At 42.5% G+C, this 27,089-nt stretch overlaps 1 protein-coding gene across 8 annotated transcripts in view; it reads right to left on the bottom strand.

Annotated features, from left to right (window-relative positions):
• SUB1 (SUB1 regulator of transcription) overlaps nucleotides 1-26,793 on the bottom strand; it is a 57,811-nt gene extending 31,018 nt beyond the window's left edge. For 2 of the 8 annotated variants that reach the window (XR_014787564.1, XR_014787565.1), the window contains exons 1-8: nucleotides 26,722-26,793; nucleotides 24,084-24,153; nucleotides 23,207-23,227; nucleotides 20,962-21,081; nucleotides 17,380-17,488; nucleotides 15,367-15,478; nucleotides 13,962-14,012; nucleotides 13,253-13,312 (exon numbers count right to left, since the gene is read on the bottom strand). Coding sequence is in view for 2 of the 8 variants with exons in the window: in XM_084833018.1 (XP_084689144.1) it covers nucleotides 15,399-15,478; nucleotides 17,380-17,488; nucleotides 20,962-21,081; nucleotides 23,207-23,227; nucleotides 24,084-24,152 (399 nt within the window). In the remaining 6 variants the exon portion in view is untranslated. Of the gene's footprint in view, nucleotides 1-9,017; nucleotides 10,093-12,745; nucleotides 13,313-13,961; nucleotides 14,013-15,231; nucleotides 15,479-17,379; nucleotides 17,489-20,961; nucleotides 21,082-23,206; nucleotides 23,228-24,083; nucleotides 24,154-26,721 lie in introns of those variants that run through there. The other 6 variants (XR_014787566.1, XR_014787563.1, XR_014787562.1 and 3 more) reach the window with 6 other exon arrangements.
• Between the last annotated feature and the right edge of the window lie 296 nt (nucleotides 26,794-27,089).

Genomic DNA, 27,089 nt, shown 5'->3' with positions numbered 1-27,089 from the left:
TCAGGGCTGCAGCGGCAACCAAGTTGCTTCAGATATCATGGGGTCATAGTTCCCAAAGATTTAAAGCAACTGAGAAAAAGAAACTATACACCCTTGATATGGGAAATCAAACTAGACTTCCACGCTTGGAGCAAATTAAACCTGTCTTGGCTGGGCAGAATGACTACCATGAAAATGATGTTTTTATCCAAGTTCCTGTTCTTCTTATGGGCTCTCCCTGTCCAAGTTTTAGAAGAATCATTTAAGAAATGGTAAAGTCTACTTGAAACTTTTTCCCATAAAGGGAAAAGAGCTAGGGATTTCCCAACTTGAGACTTTATTCTCATACTGCCCAACACTCTCAATTATTCCACTTTATCAATAACACACCAGAAAATAAGGTACAGATGGAAAATGTATGAGCAGTTCCATTGTTACAGGGAAGTGTTGTCCTTCCTATTAGGCCATCAAACTTGGCACATATAACCAACCCATTCACCTGGGCCACCTTTTGGAAGCGATGGGTGACAGAGCTTGCTCCATTCCCCTCTCCTCTTCTCCCTTTCCCGGATCACTCAGCATTTTATCAGTAGGACAAGTATGAACAATACAGGGAATGGGAAACTAGAGAGCATTATAGACTGGGGGATCTTGTAGACAAAGGGAGCCCATTTCACCTGCAAAACTGAATGATCTATTAACTAGAACATAAGATGGCTGTCTGCTGAGACACTGGAAGCAGCCCAAGAAAGAAGGAAAACAAATGGCAACAGAGATAGGGGGAGATATGCCCAATTAAATGCAAAATTCCAGAGGTTAGCCAGAAGAGATAAGGAATTATTTTTAAACAAGCAATACGCAGAAGCGGAAGAAGATAATAGAACAGGAAGGACAAGAGACCTCTTCCAGAAAATTAGAAACATGGGAGGTAAATTCCAGGCAAAAATGGGTATGATCAAAAACAAAGATGGCAAGGACCTAACAGAAGCAGAAGAGATCAAGAAAAGGTGGCAAGAATATACGGAAGATCTGTATAGGAAGGATAATAATATCGCGGATAGATTTGACGGTGTAGTCAGTGAGCTAGAGCCAGACATCCTGAAGAGTGAGGCTGAATGGGCCTTAAGAAGCATTGCTAATAACAAGGCAGCAGGAGATGATGGTATCCCAGCTGAACTGTTTAAAATCTTGCAGGATGATGCTGTCAAGGTGATGCATGCCATATGCCAGCAAATTTGGAAAACACAAAAATGGCCAACAGATTGGAAAAGATTAACTTATATCCCCATACCAAAAAAGGGAAGCACCAAAGAATGTTCAAACTATCGAACAGTGGCACTTATTTCACATGCCAGTAAGGTAACGGTCAAGATCTTGCAAGGTAGACTCCAGCAATTCATGGAACGAGAATTGCCAGATGTACAAGCTGGGTTTAGAAAAGGCAGAGGAACGAGAGACCAAATTGCCAATATCCGCTGGATAATGGAGAAAGCCAGGGAGTTTCAGAAAAACATCTATTTCTGTTTTATTGACTATTCTAAAGCCTTTGACTGTGTGGATCATAACAAACTGTGACAAGTTCTTGGTGGTATGGGAATACCAAGTCATCTTGTCTGCCTCCTGAGGAATCTGTATAACGACCAAGTAGCAACGGTAAGAACAGACCACGGAACAACAGACTGGTTTAAGATTGGGAAAGGAGTACGGCAGGGTTGTATACTCTCACCCTACCTATTCAACCTGTACACAGACACATCATGCGACGTGCTGGACTTGATGAATCCAAGGCTGGAGTTAAAATCGCTGGAAGAAACATTAACAATCTCCGATATGCAGATGATACCACTTTGATGGCTGAAAGCGAGGAGGAGCTGAGGAACCTTATGACAAAGGTGAAAGAAGAAAGTGCAAAAGCTGGGTTGGAGTTCAACCTCAAAAAAACCAAGATTATGGCAACCAGCTTGATTGATAACTGGCAAATAGAGGGAGAAAACGTGGAGGCAGTGACAGACTTTGTCTTTCTAGGCGCAAAGATTACTGCAGACGCTGACTGCAGCCAGGAAATCAGAAGACGTTTACTTCTTGGGAGGACAGCAATAACAAATCTGGATAAAATAGTTAAGAGCAGAGACATCACACTGACAACAAAGGTCCGCATAGTGAAAGCAATGGTATTCCCCGTAGTAACCTATGGCTGCGAGAGCTGGACCATAAGGAAGGCTGAGTGAAGGAAGACAAATGCTTTTGAACTGTGGTGCTGGAGGAAAATTCTGAGAGTGCCTTGGCCTGCAAGAAGATCAAACCAGTCCATCCTCCAGGAAATAAAGCCAGACTGCTCACTTGAGGGAAGGATATTAAAGGCAAAACTGAAGTACTTTGGCCACATAATGAGAAGACAGGATACCCTGGAGAAGATGCTGATGCTAGGGAAAGTGGAAGGCAAAAGGAAGAGGGGCCGACAAAGGGCAAGATGGATGGATGATATTCTGGAGGTGACGGACTCGACCTTGGGGGAGCTGGGGGTGGCGATGGCCGACAGGAAGCTCTGGCGTGGGCTGGTCCATGAAGTCACGAAGAGTCAGAAGCGACTGACCGAATAAACAACAAAGTTGGGTGGATGCAGAAACTCCAGATTAAAGTATTTGCTCACAAAGTGGCTGAAAACATGACATTAATCAGGTCATTAACAAACTTTGAATCTCTGTGCCTTCAAACCATAGAGAACATAGAAGGACTCTTATCTAATATACTTTTGGAAGCAATGACAGGTGAAATGCAAAGTTTAAAGACAGTCTGGGAAACTGATCTACAGTGCTAAATAAACAAAGACAGTTGGGACAAACTTTGGACTAAACTACCTTTTAAGACTATCTGTGCCAATTTGAAAGAATTGACAATCAAAACAATATACAGATGGCAATATACAGATGCCAATCAGACTTCATCGGATGAACCTTTCCCTGCCCCACTTTGCTGGAGGGGATGTGGGAGTGTTGGAACGCTGGTCCATATGTAGTGGGACTGTCCCCAGGTTCAACACTTCTGGTCTGGAGTATTTGGGGTGATTTCAGATATTGCTGGTTGCATCATTATGCCAGAGCCCCTCTTATCACTGCTGTCTCTAACAGATAATGTAAGAGGCAATTTGCCATGCTGTGAGGTAGTTGTTTTTGTTGCTAGCAGCGCACCTAGAAATAGTAAACACTGGAAAAAAAGGTGATGGCTGCACGATGCAGGGCTTGTTAAGCAATATCTGGACAATTGCGCTTTCAATAACCCACCAGGGCACAGTTCTGAGAGGGGTGGCCAAACATGACCACTTCATGGAAATCTGGTTTCCCTACATTGCATTTGTCAACAAAGGGACAGTGGCCTATAAACCTCCGATACCACAAACATCATTTTGGATGGATCTAATTAAATTAGGGGTGTTCTAATAACATTCTACTGTTAATGCAACTCAGACAAGAATGGAAACACAGTTCCTTTTTATTTTTGTTCAAATAGCTGGCCTTTATTGTATTTGTTGAGTATCAGCTCATTATACTATGCACAATAATTAAATAAAACAAAGTTTAAAAAGAGGAAAAGAAAAAGAAGAAACATTATTTAATAAAAAGTGTAATCCTGGTGATGTTTGGGAAACATGGTAACAAACATGTAGCCTGTGTACATTGTGATTTGGGCAGTTTACCCTTATAATGGGGAGACATGTGTTATGTGTTTGTAGGACCTATAAGGTTGCAGGATCTTTAGCACAGCTGCATTGCCTCAGAATGATTACCTCTAATTCCTACCTACCTAAGGTTTTGGGTAATTCTCATTCCAAGATATGTCCCTTGTCCAAACCAGAGTCCAATGACCAATCTATAAGTTCAGCATTCTGCTGTGGTGCAAGTGTCTGGGATAGAAAAAAAATCAGTGCACCCAGAAAACTAGAACATCAGGGACAAGTAGTTTTTTTTAATGGTTATTGTATTGTTTTTATCAGAAAAAGAACTAAGAAAATAATAGATATCAGAACTTATAAAAATATAGCTTAAAGAGAGCAAAGGGTGTTAAACTGACTTTTCTCTATGTACAGTGAGGTTTTCATTGGTTTTCTTCACACAGAGCTTTTATCCTGCGATTGAGATTGCTCCTTCACGGAAGTTTGCACCTCTTCGCCGTGACCCTCTAGGGCTCTGCTGCACTAAATGCCCTTTGTTCCATTTTTAAATAAATCGCAGATAATGAGCTATCAAATTACCCCATTGTGTTTCACTTAAGTTCCCTCCATGAAAAAAGGAACAGCAGCAAGAAGAGGAACAAGATCAATGAAAGATAATGGCAGACTCAGATACGAAGAGAAGGGGAGAGAAGGGGGTGGGGGGAAAGGAAGCATGTGAAAAAGGGAGTCATTGTGATCCTGCATTTAAAGTAGAAGTAGAAACCCCCCTTTTAAATGTGGGATTTTAGTTTGGTGTAGAGATGCCCCTTGTCATTGCTGTTTGCATGGAGGGAGCATTCAAACATACAACACACACCACTGCAATCCTAATGGCACAGTCCAGAAAAAGCACTATGTGATTCCGCTGTACTTGTAGGTCAGATCTCATGTTATGAAAGTTTAAATAGATGATGCGTGCAATAACTATGCATGAGCTCCACTATGGCTCCCACTTACTGTTTTCTGGCTGCAATTCATGCACTCTGAGCAAAGGTAAAACTTGGGAATGAACAAGTAAGATGCAATGCACAAAATCCTGCCTAGCACTATCCTACTTTCTCTCCATCCTGCTTTGAGCAGTGCAGGAAGTGGATTAAAACTGAGCTCCTTTCTAGGGACATGGAAGGAGAGGGCTTTCTCCTCAGACATGAGAAAGGGTGAGAAAGACAGGAAGGAAGGTGGAATTCTCATCCTGTTGAAGACCTAGAAAAGTGGGGGAAAGACTGGACTGGTTTGGAAGGCAGTTAAGATCACATCTATAGTACATACTTAAGTTGCTTTAACAGAAAATCCTTGCTCGATCAGAGCAATGTCCATGTAATTCAAGATCCTATTTTTCCATGGCGGCCAGTTTGATGCCTCTGGGAAACCCTCAAGCATGGCGTGGAGGCAATAACTATCTCCTGCTGCTGCTCCCCAGCAACTGGGAGGGATGGGGGAGAAATTTGTTTGGCTTGCATTCTATTGCAAGTTTACCTGAATTTTGCAATGCAGTACTTCAATTTTTAAAAATGCAATTTCTATATTAGGGAAAGTGCTCACAAAAATGTATGTATTGGTGAAAATAACATAAAAATACATATCGGGGAAATTACTTGGAAAATGTGTATATTAGGCAAAATTGCATTCCAAAATGCATGTATTTGGAGAAATGCACACAAAAATGCATACAAATGATCTCATGTGAACCTTTAAAGATTATATCTTCTCAGCATTTGGGACAAACTGAACTTAATATTGGAAAAATTCTCAAAATTTGGGGCAAACCAAACTTAACATCAGAAAAATTAGAAACTGAAAGAAACCATTAAGTATTCAGTGGAGTATACTACATTTGAACATGGAGGTTACATATAACCATTATGACTAATAGTCTCATAGCCATAAAAATCAATTCCTTCTTGCCTAGGGAACTGTAGTCCTGTGAGGGTTCTAGGGATCTCTAACCAAGAATTCTCAACACTTCCACAAAACAATTCCCAGGATTCTTTGGTTGAAGCCATAAAAGTTAAGACTGATACAAAACTGGTTTTTGTAGAGCAGATTTGGCCTTACAGCTGTAGTTCTCAAATTTTCAACACTCTGGGAACCCTCCCTTCATTCATTTATCAGCCAAGAAACAGCTGATATACCTGCTGTGGAAGGTATAGTGCATTGCAGAGCATTTAGGGGCATGCTCATGCAGGGTACTGGTAGAGCTATTGCCCCACATGAATTGAACACAGCCTCTAAAATTTATACCACCTTCCCGTATAGCTGCACATTGCAGGGGAGGATCAGTAGTGGCTTGGAAGCTGATTTTTCAGAGACATTTATGAAGTCCACCACTAACCTCATTAAGGTCTAATAAGCTTTTGATTAGGGTTCCATGGAACACAGTTTAGGGCCTGCTGTCTTACAGTTTACTCTAGGACAGGATGAGTTATTTCAGAATTATTTATTTATTGATCACATTGCTAATCTTCCCAATAACTAACGTTCTCTGGGCACATTAAGAACAATTAAAGGCTCAATCCTTGGGGTTGTGCCCTGGGTACTTGTAAGCCCCGAACCTGGAGGCTTCTGAGTATCCTATGCAGAGTGCTGAAATTTCGCCCATCTAGAGGAGGCTTTGGGGAGGGGGAAGGAAGGAGGTTGGGGCAGTGATAGGAAAAGGCATAAGCCAGCCTCCCTGGTCTCCTCCCCTCTCCACCCCCCCCGTCTCCGCTCTCCATTTACAGAGTGCAGAGAGGCAGCCACCACAGCTCTCTCCGCACTGGCTACAAGGACGAGGGGGCAGGGAGCAGAGTTTCCTGGCTATGAAGTCGGAGCCCTGTCTCTGACCTCATATCCAGGAAACTAAAGAATCCTATGTCCTCCAGATGCTGTCTAGGGGGCATAGGATTTCTCTCTACAGTTAAGAATATAAAATGCAATTCAAATAGTTAAAAGAATAAAATACGATATAATGCAAAACAACAAACAGCACAGGAATCAATAAAATAGCCATAAAAATCTAGAACTAGGTTTCTAAAAGTCCCAGTATTGGAAAAAGGCAGGATATAAATAAATATAATAATAACATAATAATCATAATAATCATAATAATCATAATCATAAAATGCCTGGGAGAAAATAAAGGTCTTTGCCTTGTGCTGAAAAGAGAACAACATCAGCACCAGGCGAACCTCTTTCAGGAGTTCATTCCATAAGTGGAGTGCCACAACTGAGAAGACCCTCTCTCTTGTGGCCATCCATCTAATTTCCTTTGGTGAGGGCAACTGGAGGAGGGCCTCTGAGGAAATGTGGGTAGGGGAGCAGGGGTCATGTAGGGTCTGAGCAGGCACATGTAGGAGCAGATGTTCTTTTAGATACTGTAGTCCCAAACCATTTAGGTCAACACAAACTCTTTGAATTTGACTCCAAAACAGACTGCCAGCCAGTGCAACTGACAAAGCACTGGCATCACGTGATCACATCAGCCAGCCCCAGTTAGTAACCTAGCAGCTCTGTTTTGAACTTACTGAACTTTGAACTGTCTTCAAAGCTAGCCCTATGTACAACGCATTGTAGTAACCCAACCGGAGGTTACCAGAGTATGGATAACAGTTGCCAGGGTATCTCTGTCCAGATAGGGTCACAGCTGGTATATCAGCCTAAGCTGATAAAAGGTGCTCCTGGTCACCGAGGCCACCTGGCCGTATTTTTATGAAAACTGTCTCTTAGGTTAGTGCGGGGGAGGGGGGGGGCAAACGATAGACTGTAGATTGCCTATGGATCACTGGCTAATTTCTAGTTGATCACCAAAAACTGGATGGTTGCTGGGATCCTTGCAATGAGGTGGACTTTGGTCCGATCCAGTATGGATGTAGATCCTCCAGCCCACGTGCCTAATCTTGCCCATGGAGGTTCTGCATCCAGCCTGTAGAGCGTCTTTGGGTTCTTTGAGGGGGCAGGGCTCAGACCCTTGTATGTACCCCCACTGTTATCTTCAATCTCAGATTGGAGATAACAGCAGAGGTATGAGCAGCAAGTGGCCAGCACTGGGATGAGTGGGCACTCCTCCCAGCGTTGGCAGAGTCCTTTTGCGCAGCACATGCTGCATGAAGCCAGAGACTTGGCTGGCTGCTGAGCCCCTTTCTCTGTGCTGAGAGAAGCATGGAACTCCATGCCTCTCTGAGCATGGAAAAAGGTAAAATGGGTGGGAGTGGTAGGTGTGGCCGTCAGTAGGTGTGTGATGTCACTAGGTGTGGGTCATGGCCCCTGACATCATCTGGTCTGTGGAGGGCCCGGTGGAGGGCAAGTGCGCCCCCATGGTTCTGTATCCCTGCAGTAAGGCCCATCTTAGATTCTTAAGCCAGAGTGCATAAGAATCACCCAACAGAGATTAGTTTGGCTTAACTGTTAAGAGAGCCTGAATATTCACTATTGCTTTGCAAATTTAACACATATAAGTAGGTGGTGGTCATTCTAATAAAACAATAACATATAAGTAGACCATGTAGCCCACTCTAGGTTTACTGGCCCCTGCATGTGTAATTTGCTACCACAAGATGTGGTGGTGGCCACCATCATAGACGGCTTTAAAACATCTTCCGTGAATTTTGACAAATTCATGGAAGATAAAGCTCTCAGTGGTTAGTGGTCATGAGGGCTATATGCTACCTCCAGGATCAGAGGCAGTTACGTCTCTTAATTCCAGTTACTGGGGAAGAGCAGCAGGGGAAGTGGTATTGCTCCATACCCTGCTTGTGAGTTTCCTGAAGGCATATGGTTGGCCAATGTGGGAAACAGGATGCAGGACTAGCTAGCCCTACGGTCTGATCCAGTACAGCACTGCTTTCTTATGCATCTACAGGCTGGTGTTTGATCTTAAACAGAAGTAACAGGTAATCAAGTTTAATAGATAGCTTCTGGCCAGCTTTGACCCTGATAATATTGAGCTGTATCCCAATAAAACTGGGGAAGGTTGTTGTACTTCGTCATCGCTAACAGGTACAATATTTTTCTTGGTGGCTTTCAGAAAAGCTGTATACTTTAATATCAGCTAAATGCCCTCTATATATGTTGAAACGGATGACCCTATAATCTCAACTTCACCAAGGCTGCACAAAAAGTAAAGAAAGCTTAATAATTATATATACTTTTAAAACATTCCTGACTACTCTCAAAACATTGCCATAAAAGCATCATTAAGGGAACAAAAATAATTCTCCCCAGTAGAGGGGAGGGTCGAAACTGGGTGATCATGGATTGATTGGAAAGATTTTTGGCAGAACCGATTCCTCCGTCCAGAGGTGATGCAACTTCTGGGGTGCTTCCAAACAGAAGGCACCTATTACTATCAATAAAAAAGCTTTTTTTTATTTTAGTAAAACTTATATGCTGCTTAATATAATAAATCTCTAAATGGTTCACATATAAATATTAAAATCACATTTAAATATACTATTAAAAACAATTTCAGCTACAATAACTATGCAAAACAAATCAAGGAATAGTAGGATGGAGCATCATGTGATGAATTGCAGTTAATTATACTACACAGCTATTCCATCTTTTCTTTCTTAATGGAGTTTTTTTCTGTTAAACACAAGAGGGTTACAAACTGAAAGCAACTGGATCCCTGTAAATCTGGATCCCTGTAAAATTCTGTGAATAAGGCAGTGTGATTCCATAATAAAATTTTGCCTGGAAGCACCCCTGAGCTTTGGGGCAGTATCCAAATGTGATATCCCGCTAGAGCAAATGACATCTCGCTAGCAGAAACTAGGTTCCAAACTATGTGCATGGGGAGAATCCAGTTAAAGTTCTGCTGGTGCAGCCACTTGCAGGAGTGGGCCATGTGCTCCATTAGTGCATGCTCTGCTAACACAATGTGCAAGTGCTTGCGCAACTGAAAGATGTAGCAGAGATCTGCTAGTGCTATGCAAGTTTGCAGAATGACACTGTTGGATACTGCCCTTAGATTTAAAAACAAAACAGGTATATATGTGATCATCGTACCCACCTCCATATTTCTGGCTAGCATTTTGGACCCTGGGAGGAAATCTTCAAGTATTATCATCTGTCTCCTTTGCAAGACGGCCCCAGCCACTCATTCTTGTGGCTTCTCAGGCCACATACTACATACAGAAATTGAAGCATAATTTCACTACTTTCACTACTTGACTCAAGTGAGTCTCAGGATAGACTTGACCTGTTATCCAGGGCCATCTCCAGAGGGTGGAAAGGTCAGGCATTTACCAGGCCCCCAAACTGGCAAAGGATATGAACAATGCCACCATTATCATTGCACAAAGGGTCCAAAGTGGTCAGGAGCATTGAGGAAGAATTCTCTGCTTGCATATCCTGCATCATCATGGTTCAGTATGAGAACTGAGGGTGTCTTGTTTGAGGGCTCCCCACAAATCCTGAAGCCAGCACTGCTGACGTAAAATGACAAAATGAGACCTGAGGCATTTTTCTGTCCTCCCCTTGCTCCCCTACCCACATTTCCTCTCCAACTATCACCCCACTAGACCAGAACTCAAATTGCTAACATAGCACTAAGAATTGTTCTCCAGTATCCTTACAAACTATTTTACCAGAAAAAGAAGAAAAAACAGTCTAGACCCATAAAATTAGCTATAGCAGGAAGGGCTATAGCTAAGGAACATGAAGCCTAGAAAAACAATTAAATTCTCAGTGTTCTGTGATCAAGACATTGCTGTTGGATTAGATAAAGTTTGAGAATTTAAGGTAAGGAGCTATGCCACCATCTTGTGGCTAGAATGGTTACTAACAACCTCTGAAATCTATGTTCTTGTGATAATGACTTTCTGAACTGAGGTTGCTTGCTAAGAGAAGTGAACAAAGGCAAATAACAAAGAAAGAACAGTACTCAAAAACACAAGAACGTAATGTAAATGGTCACAGGGAGCCCTGGGTTCTCAGATTATTCAGACACTGTGTCACTATTGCCATAAAATAACTTATGATCAAACTTGTACTCAAAGAAATTCTTACAAAAGCTTTGTTAAAAACTACAGGTAAAAGTCAAAATTCTGCACTGAAAATCTGAACTCTGCAAGTTGTATAAGCCATGCAAATGAAATATATTTGCACACATTTAACATGAATTATAACCCAATCCTAGGCTACTTGGAAGCAAGTCCTGCTGAATTCAATAGGATTCAATAGCATAGGACAACTGCCTTATTCAGTCACTGTTGGGAAAAGACAATCTGCTCTGTATGGACCGAAACCTCACCCACTAAACATGGGGAATCCTGCTGGATATAATGTCCCAGGCTTCATTAGGAATTGTCCACACACCTTAAGCCTCTCTTCATCCCCTTAAGAACTGGAAACATTTTTTTTAATTATATCCAATATTCTTAGGGTGCTGAGTTCTGTGCTTGCATGGTACGCATGGCTGTGATTACCCATATGGAGAAGATGGGTAAGTAGTTTGAAAATGTTGCCCATCCCACTGTGAAAATATTGCCCATCCTACTGTGATTACCCATACAGAGAGGATGGGCAAGTCGAGTTTGAAAATATTGCCCATCCTACTCCTTTCATTTTTGGAGCTGTCTTCAGAAGCCTAAGCAGAGACACACACCCCCGCCCCAATATTATGAGTCATCCAGTATCATGAGTGGAGGGTAAGACCTGACCTCCATATTGATCCCAAATGCAGACTTCTTTTTCTTAATAGGAGTGAGCATCAGCTATTCATTTCTATTGGAGAGAATAAAGGTGGTGTTCAATCTACTTCTGTTGGCTACAAAGGATCTGTAGGGATGGAAAAAGATATGGGGGGGATCCTTTGCAAAGGATCTGTGGGGATGGAAAAAGATTGGGTGAGGATCCTTTGCAAAGGATCTACAGGGATGGAAAAAGATTGGGTGGGGATCCTTTGCAAAGGATCTGTGGGGATGGAAAAAGATATGGTGGGGATCCTTTGCAAAGGATCTATGGGGACGGAAAAAGATTGGGTGGGGCCAGGAAGCAACTCTTTCCTTCTCTTCCTGCCTGCTGAACAGGTCATCAGCAGCTTCACAGTGCCCTAACACCTAACCTGGTGCCCTAACATTTTTCAAGTTTTTAATATTAAAAATACATTTTTGAAGGCGGCAAGGAGTGGAGAGGTTTGCATGTGCCACGTTGGGGACCCTTGCAGTAGAGCATGAGGCAGCAACCACTTTTTTGTCTACAATGGAGCTCTCCATGCGTGCTTGGCAATAGCCTCTGTTGCGCGCTGCACACTGTCGCTCTTCCTTCACCTGGTGCAAGCCTTGGATGCAGGCCAGAATGTGGCACTCTACTCATGTCCAGAGGCCCCTAAGTGGAGAGGCCTCTCCACTCCCCGCTTCTAGCCTATTTTTCTTCCCCGCTTTACCTCACCGTTTCTCCACCTCCTTTTGCTTTCCCTCCCTTCTACCTCTTTGCCTTGCTGTTTCCCTCTCCCTCCTAGCCTTGCTATTCCCCTGCCCCCTGACACACACATAACTTTTTTGATTAGCCAGGACCCAATGGTAGCCATTATGTAACTAGCCACATCCTCCATGGAAGCTGTTTTGTGGTGGTGCACACGGCACTTTCTCAAATTCCCAAATGTGCCCACGGGTCCAAAAAGCTTGGAGACCCCTGCTCTACTCCTTCCAAGCACATGTTGCTTCACCCTGCCACCTCCTTTTCTTCCAGACTAATAGGAGGCTACAAAACAGTACTTGAGTAGGACATGCTCAATTTTCAGGTTAGAAGGGGAGGAGGCTCAGGACACAAAATGGTGTTGACCACCCTGCCATGATCCACCTGCATGGCACTTCTATGTGAAGAGATGTACAGTTGACTAGTCCTTTTTTCAGTGCTGCAGTTTCATCATGGAAAAAGTAAACTTTTAAATTATGCACCGCCCCAAGTTGAAGCAAGTATGTACTGAGTTTTTCAATGGTCCCAAATTATTGGGGACACTAGTTACACGGAAGAGTAAGTGTAAACCTGCCAGAGATCTGCATAAAGAAAATGAATTTCTGGAAACATGGCCTCTACTTCTAATTTTCATAGAAAAGCAAAAATAACAAGATATTATCAATATAAAGTCATATATTGCATCTGTTCTTTTAGAACAGGCAATGACATTGGTTGAGCAGTCAGTATATACACCATTTCTTTTTGGAGGGTGGGGGAATATTGACATTTCTAACTTCAATTTAACATGTGAAGTGACAAAAAGACAAAGATAACACTAAGATCTATACAGAAGACCAGTTGAGAACTCATTTATGAACTTACCTTTCAGCTCAAACCCCCTCTTAATAGCTTCATTTTCCTTTAAAATTCAAATGGGAATGCCCAAGCTTTCCCAGCCACCACTTCCATGGTTCTAAAATGGAAAGTCAGCTGTTTTCACACGTCCTTTTCAACTAACACACTGTATGGTGTGCCAGTATCTTTACCCAAGTACCAAATGCACAAAGAAAGCGTGCTCTCAAGAGATATTTCAAGAATAGGGAAGGCAGGGATGGGGAATGTCCAAGCCACAAGGGTTCCCCATCAGGCCTGCCAGCTTCTTCCTCAAGCCTTGCCCGCTCTCACCTGCAGGGAAGAACTCCAATCTCTGGATCAATAGCTGATTGGAGGTAAGCTCTTTTCCTCCTACAGGGGAGAAGGGGTATGGTCTGAATTAGTCCTGCTGGCTTGTGAGAAAACACAGTTTATGCTTACTTCTAAGTAGACATGCAGAGGCTTGGTGGTTGGATGCTATTTGAAAGTGCTGCTAAATGATTCTGGCCTGCTTCCTTGTGGGTAGATTTGCAGACTTGCTCAGCTTTCTTGTGAGTAGGGCTAGAACTGGTAATAATCACAATTCTCCAGTCCCCAGATGTGATTCAGCCCTTGGGCTGAAAAAACTTCCCCACCTCTGGGTGAAGGCAACCTTTTTGGGCCTGTGGGTACATTTGAAAAACTGTCTTAGGCACAATCATAAAATGGCTGACATGGGTGGCCATGGCTAATTGCAAAGGACAAGTAACCTGCCCAGAGGTATTCATGGGAAGTTAAATTTTCAAATAAAAATTGGGAGTAGGAGGATGTCTTGATGGGCACCAAGGAAGGTGTTTGCCTGTGGACACCATGTTGCCTGCCTCTTGTCTAAGGGATCTCAGCAACATCAAACAGCCCATTGTGTGTTCCTGCAAGATTCCATTAATGCCAATTTTTAAAATATTATTCTTATATCCTGCTTTTAGAGAGGGCTTCCAGTAGTCTCCCTTTCAGATTGCTGATCAGATCTAACTCCACTTACCAGCTTCAGGTATTCTTCACTCATTCATTTGAGTCCCATTGTTAAACATGCCTGTGGAAAAATGAAAGCCACCACTCTAATAATTAACATAACACTTGAATAAATGCCTCACTAACCTAAATGCTTAGGCCTAAATCCAACATAGTTAGTGGAAAATATTGCAGTGCTTGCAGAGCTCCACCACCTTTTCCCACCGCACAACCACTAATGGACTGCTTCACAAATGTAAGATCTGCAAGAGGCTGTGCAAGCGAATGTTATTTGGATTCTCCCCTTGTGCATAGTTTAGAACTTGCATTTCTGCTAGCAGAACATTTGTGCTAACGGAATGACACCGCTGGATACAACCTTTCAGAGCAGAATTTGGGTATTTCAAGGAATGCCTATTCTCAAGGAGGCAGGCAAGTATGTGAATTGTGTCATGGCTGTATTCTCCAATTCCATGCAGATGTAGGATGCGGTGTTAAGTGTGCAATTAATCTTCCTAATAAATTTGAAAAATAAAACATGACTGTTTCTTCCATGGCTGCACAAGCAAGCCTGAAAGCAAGAACTCAGGAGTCAGTGATCTGCACAACTTGTTGGCCCTTCCCGCTGTACTTTGCAAATTAAAAAAATGTGGACTTGCTTAACCTGCATAATTTATATAGGCTGCATAATTCCACTTTTCTTTGTAGATTTAAAAAAATATTGAGCACACACAACTGATTGTTTACTGACATTAACAGGAAGTCACGTAAACCTTCAAATGAAGTAGATCAAGGTGGTGTAATCTACATTTGGGTATGTACGTGGCATATCGGAAGTGCATCAGTTGATCATATCTTCAAAATAACACAATAAGTTAAATGTTTTATTTACTATCCCCATTCCAGATATGACAAACGTGTAAGCTACAAGTCTGCTCTTCAATGGGAAATATCAGACTATGTATTATGTATGTAAAAATGCTTGGTCCTTACCACCTGATTCTTAGGGGTATCAAAATTATTTTGAGTATTTTCACAAAAGATCAAAAGCTGTGATTTGGTACACATGCAGTCCAAAAACACAGTTTACCAGAAGAGTCCAACACTGACTATTGGTGTCTAGTTATTAAAACAAGCAGTTTCCCTTATGTTAAAAGTATTTTTCAGTCAAGAAGGCCACCGACAACTATATCTTATTCAAGAGTATTAAGTGAATGTGTTTTATTTTACATCATGATGTGAGAACATAACACCTGTTTAATAATGTGAGAAAGTTTAAGAAAAGTATACACATTTGTAACTTCACTCAGAATACACTTTTAATGCACATTAAAAAAAGCGTTCATCTTACAAATTGTTTTGCAATCCAAATATACAATAGCTTGGAAAACAAATAGTTTAGAAAATGAATGCCAATGTAAAAAGACTACTTAAACCTATAACAGTAGAGTTTCTGTATGGCTTGTCTTTACAGTTTTCTTACTGCTTCATCAATATCGGTAATCTGTTCCTTCAGCTGGCTCCATTGCTCTGGATTTAGAGAGATACCTAAAATAAATCAAAAGAAATACTTCAAGCTGATAGATTCAGTCATTCTATGCCACTGTAGAATTTGGTATCGGTTGCAAAATTCAGCATCTTGAGAGCCACAATCTTCATATTTGATTTAAAGACAAGAAACTTGAAATACGGGACATCAGAAGAATTGGGGTTGGTGCTAGCCTGAATCAGATTTTCAGGGGCAAGAGATTAGAACCTCAGTGCAAAGCTCTTTGAACCTTTCAAAGGCTAGCAGAATTATTCAAGATAGTCAAGTGTATATAAATTGTGCCATGCTTTTCAGGCCCAAATAATTCCTCTTTTCTTGAAGCAGAATTAATATTACCTTGTTACAGATTTTTAAAAATACAAAATACACATAGTACAGATTACATTGTCCTCTTCTGGAATTCCATCAAACCAAGTATTTACTTGAAATCAGAAACAACCTACCTGGAAATCAGTCAAGTTAACCTACAAAAGACTCACTTTACAACATTACAGGCCACCTTAGCAAGGCTTCAAGAATTCACTCAAATTTTTTTTTTTACTAAAGCTAAGATTTCCAACCCATTTGAAGTGCCTGGACATAACTTCCACAAAAGGTAAGAGCAGCTACATACCTAAACCTGAAAGCCCTTAAAAAGAGGAGGGGTTCGGACATGCTGCTTCAGCATGGAGGGATTGTATCAATTACCAACATCTGAACAGCAGATCCAAGGATTTGCATGGATAGCAAATGAATTGCTGCAGTCATCCACAAACACTGTCCATGTTTCCTGCACTTCCAATGGAAACCAGGCAAGGAATGCAAGCAGCATGACTGGAAGTACATACATGGCAGGTAGTGCAAGGATGCCTACCCATTTATTGGACAAATTTGCATTCTGTAATCAGTATCCTTTTCTGCGTTTATGTTAAGTGTAGCCAGAATCACAGAGATAAGCTGAAAGCCTTGCTCAGATATAGACACAGTTTATGGATTTGTCTGCAGGACTAGATGCTTTTCCTCCCCTCATTTGGATTTGCATTGCCTATGATTACTGCCAACTGAGTTTAAATGAAACGGAATGTGCTTCTGAACTCACTATGAGAACTCAGCTCAAATGGGTGAAAGGAGAGAGGCAGAAATGGGATGGGCACAGTCCTATGGTTTGATCCCTAAAATGGTATCTTGCAAGCCAAAAGAGGGCCCTATAATATTGCTGGTGCCAGAGAAGCAGTGACCTCCAATTAAGACCATATCCAGCCTTTATCAATCTTCAGGGTAGACACACGAAATACAAGGAAACAAGGGAAGTGCTTGTTTATATTCAGGTTGGCCAATTCACACAAACAGGTTAAAAATAGGGTGACCAGTTGTGAGGGAGGGCAAGATTCCTAAGCCTTTAGTAGTTATGTAGAAGAGGGAATTCTGGTAGGTGCCTTTTGCTATGCCTGGCCTGGTATACACACACAGCAGGCCAAGGTGGCAGTATTAACTACAACTTCAATCTGCAGGTAGTGGATTACACTTTTGGATGGTACCCCATGTAAAATGCCATTTGCAAGTAAAAGTAGCATCTCAGGAGAAAGATTCTAGCCTGGCCTAGCCCTCATTATACTAGTTTTATACTAACGCTAATATTATCCCCCACCTGTGGTCTGAAGCACTGAAGGCCATCATACCAGCTCACTTCATTCTGCAGGATATGTGGACCAGGCTTCAGTGTTGTAGCAGCAAAAGAGGAGAGATGCTTACCAAAACTGCTCCTACACAACTACTAAAAGATACAGAATTCCTACCCTCTCACTGCACCTACTAACTTATTACAATGCCCTATATTTAGGTATGAGACACACGCACCCAATATAGTGAATTAAACATAATCAAAAACTTTAAACAGTCACCACGCAAATAATATAGTTACCTTTTCTGCCAGGTTTCATTTCACCTTCTTGATCCATCCAGTATTCTCTAATATCAATTAGGACTTTACCTTTAAAATCACGAACACTGACATATCTCATTTTACCAATCTGCCAATAAATTAGAGAATGCTATTATTTCACCAAGCACATGTAGTAACTGTCTTTAGATACTATTAAAGTCTCATATGCGCAACAACACAGAGCTGCAGCTTATTCTGGAGACTTTGGGTTCTCTTGTATAATCTCTTATAACAAGCAATGACAGCCAGAGAGGCACAAAAATTCAGAATTTAGCTTTTTGTGCAAAATGTGAGGTATTTCCAAACCAAACTGATTGTTTTCAGAAGCACACATATTTCCATTGTGTAGAAATCTTATCAAAGCAATATAAAAGGAATATTAAAAAGTACATGAGGAGAATCTATTCAAACACCCTTAGTTCTTAATTGATGAACAGAATCTACCATCCTAGCCTCTACCATCAGAAATATGAATGCAGACTCAAATTCAGAAACAGTGTTGATATGTACAAGTTTGGTAACCTCTGATCTTCAAAACTGTTACATTGTCTGATGCTGGAACATGAATTCAGAAAGAATGTGAACACTAAAATTAACTTGTGAACTAGAAGTTGTCCACCAATGTAACAATCAATGGTGACAGCCTGAGATATCAGCACATGGCAGTAACATTATCTTACATTAAAGTCTACGGAGGAGATATCTGGTTTATAACAGTCAGATATATAAACAAAGGACATATAAATATTTAGAAATAAGATATTATAAATAAAATGTAGCGACAACTGGCTTAAGTATCTTAATTTTTTTTAATGTGCTAGATGAAGACTAAGTTTAGTTCAGGGAAACCAAACTAAGATGTGAGTAGTTCAGAGATTACTGATCAGGAAACACCAGTAAGAGAACAAACATCCTGAAACTATTAATGCAGGAAACTGCAGCTTTAACAGAATGCTAAGACTAGAAAGGTTAATAGTTGATACTTCTTTGTCAGCTAGGCTGCTGAGAGAAGTCTTCATTAAAATATGCTTAAGGACAACTGTGTAATAGCTTGAGGTGAACAACCTATTCTTGACCAAGATTTTAGGCTCTGATAACAGCACTTTCCTAACTCCTATAAATGGAATTTAACATTGAAGACCCCACCGGACACACTTTTGGAGTATTTAATATTAGTGAAAACAGCTTCAGTAGCTGATGAAAAGAATCCAAAAAGCTCTACCACATTTGTCAAAAATAGTTTGGTCATATCAGCTATCAGTAGAATAACTACAATACATCCTGTAATACAATGTGTTCTGTAATATTTAATAACAGTTAATACATTCTGTAATGCAAGCTTTGTGTTATACCTTTTGAAATAAATGTTATTATCTATGCATTTGAATACTGAATATTGTGCTTCCTGCTCAGACAAGGAGACAAGCTATGTCACTCCACTAGCCCAAAGCCTTCTCCCCTCCCCTGCTTGTTAATGTACTTTTTCCTGTATGCATCAACTTCCCAACCCCAGAACCAGCCCCTCCACAGACCACCACAAACACCTTTGAAACACACTGTGATTGCCCATATGCGAAGCGATTCTGTTGCTCCCAAACTCCGCTCGGGGGGGGGGGGGGGCATCCGTACCAGCATCTTTGGCCTCCGGAAGCTCCAGTTATGTTCCACTCCCGGAGTATGCATATGGGAGTAACCCTTATGGCAGGATGATATTATACTTGGGCAACATAGGGGAACAAAACATAATCATGGTACCAAATAACGATTTTAAGTTTGGAAGGCAACCAGGTGACTTGCTAATAATAATTCATATTTCTTTAGCATTTTTGTAAAGTGCTAAAAGAGCATTATTCATTCCCAGAAATCCTTACAACAGCCCAGTAAGATAGGTTAGGAGCACATCATAAATGGGAGCTGAAACTGATAGTAACTTGAGTTCATCACCAAGCTGCAATATGAACCAAGACCATTCTCCCTCAAGTTGACACTAATTGCCAATTAACTGCCCCAAGTAATACAAGAACCAATAATGAAATTGCTAATTACTAAACTACCTGTTCCAAATTCTACTTCTATCTTCAACAGTCTTCATAATCTCATACACATATGTTTAAGAACTCTTCAACCCTTCAGTCTTGTTGCATGAACAAATACCTGACCACACTACAAATACACAGGCTATCGAACATAGCTCAGTCACAGTCAGGGCTCCAATGATCTTCACCCAATTTGGCAGTGAGTTAGATGTACCATTCAAGCAGAAGTTTCCCGTCACTTGAACATTTCACAACACTCCCTTCTAGACCACAGTTCAACATAATTTTCCTTTTTGGGAACATCGCATAGGCACAGGCTAATTTCTTACTGAGGTGGAATTACTTAATATGCTTCCCAATTATGACATTCAGAGATAAATTAGATTTTGCATATCTGTGCCAGACAAATCCAAACCAATTACCCCAGGAGTGCTGGCCTCTTTCAGCCCAAGGGCCGAATTCCATTTTTGAGAAGCTCTTGGGGGCTACAACCCAGTGGAGGTGGGGCTGAAGGTAAAAGTGTTGGGCCAAAAATGCCAGCATATTTTAGCTTCAAAGCTCTCACTGCCAGTAACTAATCTTTAGGAGAGGCATTTCAACCTTTTAGAATGGGGGAAAAAATGCACAAAAAAACACCGAACAATCAGTGGTTGGGGAAAGGAGGTGTCGGTGTTTGGGAGATTCCAGGAAGGTAGTGGCAAGAGTGTTGGACTGGGAGTTGGGAGATCCGGGTTCTAGTCCCCACTCAGCTATGGAAGCTCACTGGGTGACTTTGGGCCAGTCACAGACTCCCAGCCCAACCCACCTCACAGGGTTGTTGTTGTGAGGATAAAATGGAGAGGAGGAGGATAATGTAACCTGCCTTGGGTTCCTTGCAAGAGGAAAAAAGGCGGGATATAAATGCAACAACAACAACAACAACAACAACAACAACAACAACAATATCCCTGAACTACTTGCGTCTTCTAATTCAGTAGCTTCCAACATATAGTGCCGCTAACTCTTAGACAGAAAACTACTGTTGCTTCCCACCCAACCCAATCCACTGCAGCTGTCCCAATTGGGCCTGAACACAGTATTTATACTCCTTATGCTCTCCCACTGGTGTACTATAAAGCTGCACACTACACTGTATATTACTGACACTTACTACTGGAGAGTAAGTAGAGAATCTATTTTTTGCAAGAACCTAAAGCTTCTGGGTCCATACAGCTTTACTTCCTTTCAACAGCTATAGTAACATTTAGGGAAACCACAATTAAGTTTCAGAACTTCAGATGCCTGCAAATTAATTTGACTCACTGTCACCTTAGGAGAGTCCCTCAGCCCTCTGAAGCAGATTTGGGGAATGTGTGGGGGGCTGTAGTGGGAGAAGAAATTCCATCCACCAAGGTGACCAGTCCTGTGGCAGAAGGATAGCACTACATACAACCCCATAGGTCTTTCACTTTGTAAAATTCAAGTACAACAATACAGTGCACTGCCTAATGATCCCACCAGCTCTTCAATGTAAAAGCCCCGTTACCTGAAACATGTTCTCATCTCTGTTGCTACTTTGCCTGGAGGAGGCTGCACCTCTGGAACTTTCACCAGTCTTCTGTTTCTTCACAGGTTTTTCTGGTGCTGCCTGTTTTTTCCTTTTTTCCTTGACATTTAAAAATAAAAAAATGAGTTAAAAACTTACTGGAAAAGTAGTTACAAGCTCATGCCAATTAGTCTCTCCTCCCCTACACATAAGAGTGCAGGAATGAGAAGTGTTAAAATGCACTCAACACTAGCCTCTCTGCTCTTGATGCAGAACACATCTATCAAGTGCAGGATCACTTTCATGTGATCCTTGGCAATCTTCCTGCTGTATGTGAAAGCAGAAAATGCTTCATCATCTTTATTACAGTCACTGACCAGACTTGAACATACAAAAATACAAAGAGTCTACAAACACATTCGGGAAATATACAATAAAATCAGTTCTGAAGAGATCTTATTCTCATAGCATTCAAGAAGAATTTAGCAAAAGCCTCAATTGTATCCCTATCCTCTGTTGTCCTAAAACAGTAGAGAAGTACATTCATATCTAATCTAGTATCAGACAGTAATTTCTCTCTAATCTTTATATAAAAGGAGCAGCAAAGTAAAACATGAATAACTGATTCGATTTCATTCCTTCCACATGGGCATATACGCTCTAAAGCGCTAGTTTTCTGAAACCTCCCTTGTAACAGAGCAGAGGGTAAGACATTAAATCTTGCTAAAGTAAATGCACGCTGATATTTGGGAATGTTAAGGATTGAGAGATATTTTGCTTCTACCAGCCCATAACTCAGATTTGCACCCAAAAACAGAGGAGAGGAAGTTCTATTCACTGCAGAACATAAGGCTTGTAGATCATAATCCCTGACCCTTTGAGACAGAAGAGCTCTGGCCTGCTTAGCTTCCATCATTAGTACAGACTCTGGACATAAGCCCAGAGAATTGATCTTATTCCAGAGCAATTTAGAAAATGCTTCTTTAAAAAGACAGAACACAGCGATACTCCCTTCTCTTCTAAAATCAGAATATAGGAAGGCCCACAAAACTACTGAATAAAAAGGCAACTATGTAAACAGAAGACACAACACCTGCATTTGCATGTAGCGCTAAACCATAATTTAGCGCTACATGCACATGTAGGAGGAGCTCACACAAAGCACCAAGCTCACACACTCACCCATCCCTCCCTCTTGCACGATCAGGAATTGTCCTTTAAAAAAAATTCTAATTTGTTAAACAAGCCTGCAAAATAACCCAGGGATTGTTGCTGGTTTGCTGAGCAATTGATTAGACCTTACTTTAAACCATGATTCCTGGTTCATATACGATGACAAGCCAGGATCTGCTAAAGAGAAACTAAATTCTAGTTTATTCCTCCTTCCAGTTGTGCAAGAGGAGAGGGGAGTACGTAAGCCTGAGGCTTCATTTGGAATCCTTTCTGCTTGTGCACATAGTGGTAAACCATAGTTTAGTGTTACATGTGGACCCACTCAATATTTACCAGAAACAATTTTGCAAAGTAAAATCCACATTTTGTTATTATGAGAAAACTTTTTTCATCAGTTTGATGTAGGGATGGCCGGATCACTTACCCCGTTCCGGGTGGGGGGGGAGGCGATCCGTCCCTCCCCCCGGAATCTGTCCAGGCTGGCTCTGCTCCATGGTGATCCTGCAGAGCCAGCCGCCAGCTCCGCAGCGCTAGCGATACAACTGGCTGCCATTGCCATGCCATATCGCTGTGCTAAGTCCGGACGCAAAAGTCCACTATGCCATTTGCATCCCTGTTTTTTCACCAGGTAGGCTATGCAAATATCTATGTAAATATAATTTGTGTAACCTATCACGTGAAAACAGGGACACAAATGGCATAGTAGATGCCATTTGGGTCCAGACTTAGCACAGCGATACGGCACGGCAATGGCGGCTGGCTAAATCGCCAGCACTGCAGAGCTGGCGGCTCGCTCCGCAGGATCACCACGAGGAGGAGCCAGCCTGGACGGATTCCGGAGGGGCATGAAGGTGAGTGCTCCGTTCCGCCACGGACCCCAATGGGGTCCGGATTCCAAGAATTCCCAGCATGCCCCATCCAGCATGGCTGCCTGGAAGGATGCTGGGAGTTGCAGAACTTTTTGCTGTCTAAATGTGCATAAGGTTGCACTTTAACTCTCTCAAATAGCTATGAATGTGATCAACTGGCCTCTCCTTGTACTGAAAAACTCGAGCAGAGCCTATTTACTCACCGCCAGTAGATGATTCACATGCTGAAATTTAAAAGAATAATATGTCAGCATTTGAAAAACTGCATCTTAAGATACACTGAAATTTGGATTAGTAATTGGACTAGTACCTGCCCTGAAAGTACTGCATGCCTTTTCAACAAGCATAGCCAGCAAAGTGAGGGAAGAATTATCGTCTTACTTTCCTGGCCATGTTTGCTGAAAAATTTACCTTCAAAAGGGATTTTTTTTAATTAAGCTGCAGTCTTCTATACACTTAACTAGGAGCTAAATGCCTAAGCAGTCAGTGGGACATAATAGATGTGCCCAGAAGGGAGGGTATATTTGCAAAGACAGTTGTTAAGGTGCCCTTGCCTTAAAATCAATAGTTATCAGGTATACATTCGGCAAGTTATGTTTTACACAAGCATATACCCAGATGTATTCTTCTTTAGCCACAGATCCAGAAGACTCTTGGGGATTTTGACTAGAGACAGGATTGAAAATTAAACAAGCCCAGTCAAGTTATTCAATGTGGTCCCAAGAATATTCCGCATCTTAACGCTGTAGTCATATCATAATATGTAACACATATTATGCTAAGTGTTTATAATTACTATATTAAGGTTAGTAGCTTTATGAAAGAACCTCCCCCCGAAGATATATTTTTGTTTTTCCCTTGTGCATTTTAAGCACCTATGCAAAGCCCAGCCATTTATAAAGGCTTTTCGATAAGTGGGGAGAGAAACTCTAAATTAGTTTCTGGATGGCTTATGCCACTGTTTTATTCTTGTTATTTGCTATTTGGGTTGTGTTTATTTTGGGTATATATGTTTAAGCGTGAGCCTCCTTCAGCAACTGTGAAAAGGCAGGCTAAAAATGTTTTAAATAAAATAATCACCACTTTTTCTTCATGCTCTGAGTCACTGGCAGATGAGCTTGAAGACACAAGTTCTTTTGATTTAGGCATCCTAGGAAGAAAAAATGCAGTGAAAAAACAGGTAATGCTTCCTACAATAAGGGCTCCTCACAATTTTGCACACACACACCACATCATCCTTTCCAATACTGCCATTCCAGGCACGCTTACTCTGAAGTTCCACTGAGATCAATTAGGCCTCAAAATAATTTTTAAGAATGAGGATACCAGGCTTATCCTAGCATTGGCCTCACATGGGAAGAAGTGGCAGCACAGGTCGGAGTAAATAAGGGACTGAGGGGAGAAACAAAGAATGCCTGTTCTTCAGGTGGGTCTTGTTTTATTTTCTTTTAAATCAGTGGTATAAGACGTTGCAACCTTTATCCAACTGTTGTTTGAAGCATACACACCATATCTCATTGTAAGCACAGATGGACTTGAGACTGCTTGAACAAAGGTGGTAAGAGCAGATCAAGTTAGATAAATAGGACTTGCATAGAGAAATAGCTGGGAATTAGGTTTCTTTAAGCAAGTTTGTTCGGAAACAATGTAGCAAGCAAGAAACAGCAGTAAGTACAAATGTATTTGCTTTAGAACAAGGACAGCCAATTCCTTTATTCTCAGTGGTATAGGCACTACAAGCCGATCCCCTCATAGATGGGTAGCCTTTATAGTAGGTAAATACACAGCTTTATAGTAGTAGTAAAGATGGTGACAGCAATATGAGCGTCACTGTTATGCACTCAGGAATAGCTGGGATATTATATACAAATCCTAAAGAGAGATGTACAAAGATATAGCAGGTGAAGAAATTTTCCTAATGAGTAAGAATGTGGGCAAATGTTCATAAAATCTTGTTTATAATTTCACAGAGCTGCAAGCTCTCCCCAGAACTGATGTATGTGTCCTGCAAGATACCAGTTGGCTATCCCAGCTTTAGAGTAAGACCTGTTGTATTACATGCATCAATCACCAGGAATTCTTCCCCATTAACCCCTTGAAAAAACTGTTTGCTCCCTCTGTTTCTTCTGACAGTTCTAGCTCAGAGATAACACACGGGGAAGGGACATATGTACATTTACAAGAAGCAGTTGCTTCTGAGGTCATAGTTTTCCTCCAGATAGACCTGTCAATTCTCCTGATCTGACATTTCCACACCACTGAAGCCACAGAGCACATGTATGACTTCTTAAAATACTGAAAAGAGTTTTCAGATCTTTCACTACAGTGATGGGGGGGGGGGAGACATTTTGAGGACGACATGGAGAAATGTGGAATGGCACATGGGTCACAGGCTAGAAAGAGAGGCTCTGTTTGGAAGTGGATTGAAATATAAAATGTGTTAATACAATGCAGTAAAGCAGGGGGGGGGAAACCTATGGCCCTCCAGATGTTGTTGGATTCCCACTCCCGGCCCCAGCCAGCATGGCCAGCGGTCACATATGGAGGGAGAGAACTACTGGAAACAAGCCATGGAGCACAGACTAATGCAGCAAGTTCCCAAGAAATTATGGCAAAGGTGCCATAAACTTATGTCTAGGGTTGGGAGCGTTAACAGGACAGGCATGCCAAAGGAATTGGGCCACCAAGAGGAAGACTGTAAATATGCAGCTAGAATACTTAAGAACAGGGAGGTGCTAGGGAACGCAGGGACAGGCTTAACAGACAGAATTCTGCCCACCAACGTGGAGTAGGCAGCAGTACTGAATGGGGAAGGCAGACAAGAGTGTAAGCCTGACTCTGCTGTACCAAGACTCAGTGGCCCTCTTATCGCTGCCCAAGAGTGCCACAAGACACCCCCCCCCCCAAGGCCTGTGTCCCATGTGGCACCTAGGAGGCAAGACGTCAATTCACTAGGCAGAGGATTGGAGAGAAAGACATTAAAAGGCTCTGTCAAACTGGAGAGATCACTGGAGGGGTCAGAGTCGCCTGGAAGCCACCAGGGCTGTTGATTTTTTGGTGGGAAATGGGGTGCCCGGGGGCAAGGGCACCGGCGCAAGAGCGAATGCAAAAACGCGGCGCGGGAGCGCTGTGAAAAAACTCTTAACGATGGGCGGAGAGATGGGAAAAAGGAGACCACAGTCTGTGGACAGAAGATGGCAGACGATGGTGAGAAGTCACTGTGTGAATGAGAGGGATCCGCCGAGCCGATGGAGAGGAGGTGGGGCTCGGGCAACAGGAGAGGGGAAGCGCGGGCGGCACACTGCCTGGAGGTGGCGAGGTGGGAATCCCCTACGCCGGCGGGGAGGGGGCGGTTCCCAGCCGCCATTTTCTCCCTCCCTCGGATTTGCTTTGCCCCCTCTCTTCCTTCCTCAATATGGCAGCCTCCGGGCTGCCGCGCCTCCTTCCCCGCGGGGGCCGCAAGCGCCCCGCACCCACCTTTCTCTCCCCCCGCCCCCTCTTCTCTGGAGCGAGCGGAAGGACCCTCCCCGGGCCCGCGCCCCCTCCCCTTCTTGGGGGACTCGGGCCCCGAGGTCCACAACATGGCGGCTCCAACCGTCCTGCCCCGTCGCGCGAGCGAAAGGGAAGGAAGGCCCGCGTTCTATTCCCCCCTCCCTTCTAGAAACAGACCCATGGAGGAGGACCGGGGGGGGGGGTTGATAGGAAGAGCCGCACTCACGTTCCTCTCGGCGCCCGCTGCTCTAAACTGTCTTCCTCTTCTGCCTGCCCCTCGCTTATTCCCTACGCCACTACAGAAGCGGAAGTGACGTCCGTGTGCTGGGACCCGCCCGCTCGTGCGGCCACGTGAAGGTGGCTGCATAGCCGCGCGCTGAAAAGAGGCGGGGGAATCCTAGAGCAATGAGTATGGACTGGAGCACGCTCCGGGAGAGAGCGGAGGACGGGAAGGCCTGGCGTGCTATGGTCCATGGGGTCACGAAGAGTCGGACACGACTGAACAACAAGAAGAAGAGGAGGAAGGTGTCTAAAAGCAAGCAGTGAAGATGGCAGGTGGATTTCCCTGCGAAAGGAGTTCCACAGATGGGAGTG

The sequence above is a fragment of the Heloderma suspectum genome, chromosome 2 (genome assembly GCF_057233095.1).
Source record: "Heloderma suspectum isolate Gila_16-S chromosome 2, 16-S_ref, whole genome shotgun sequence".
NCBI lineage: Eukaryota > Metazoa > Chordata > Lepidosauria > Squamata > Helodermatidae > Heloderma > Heloderma suspectum.
Note: the sequence above shows the minus strand (reverse complement) of the source record. Positions and strands in the feature narration are given on the sequence as shown.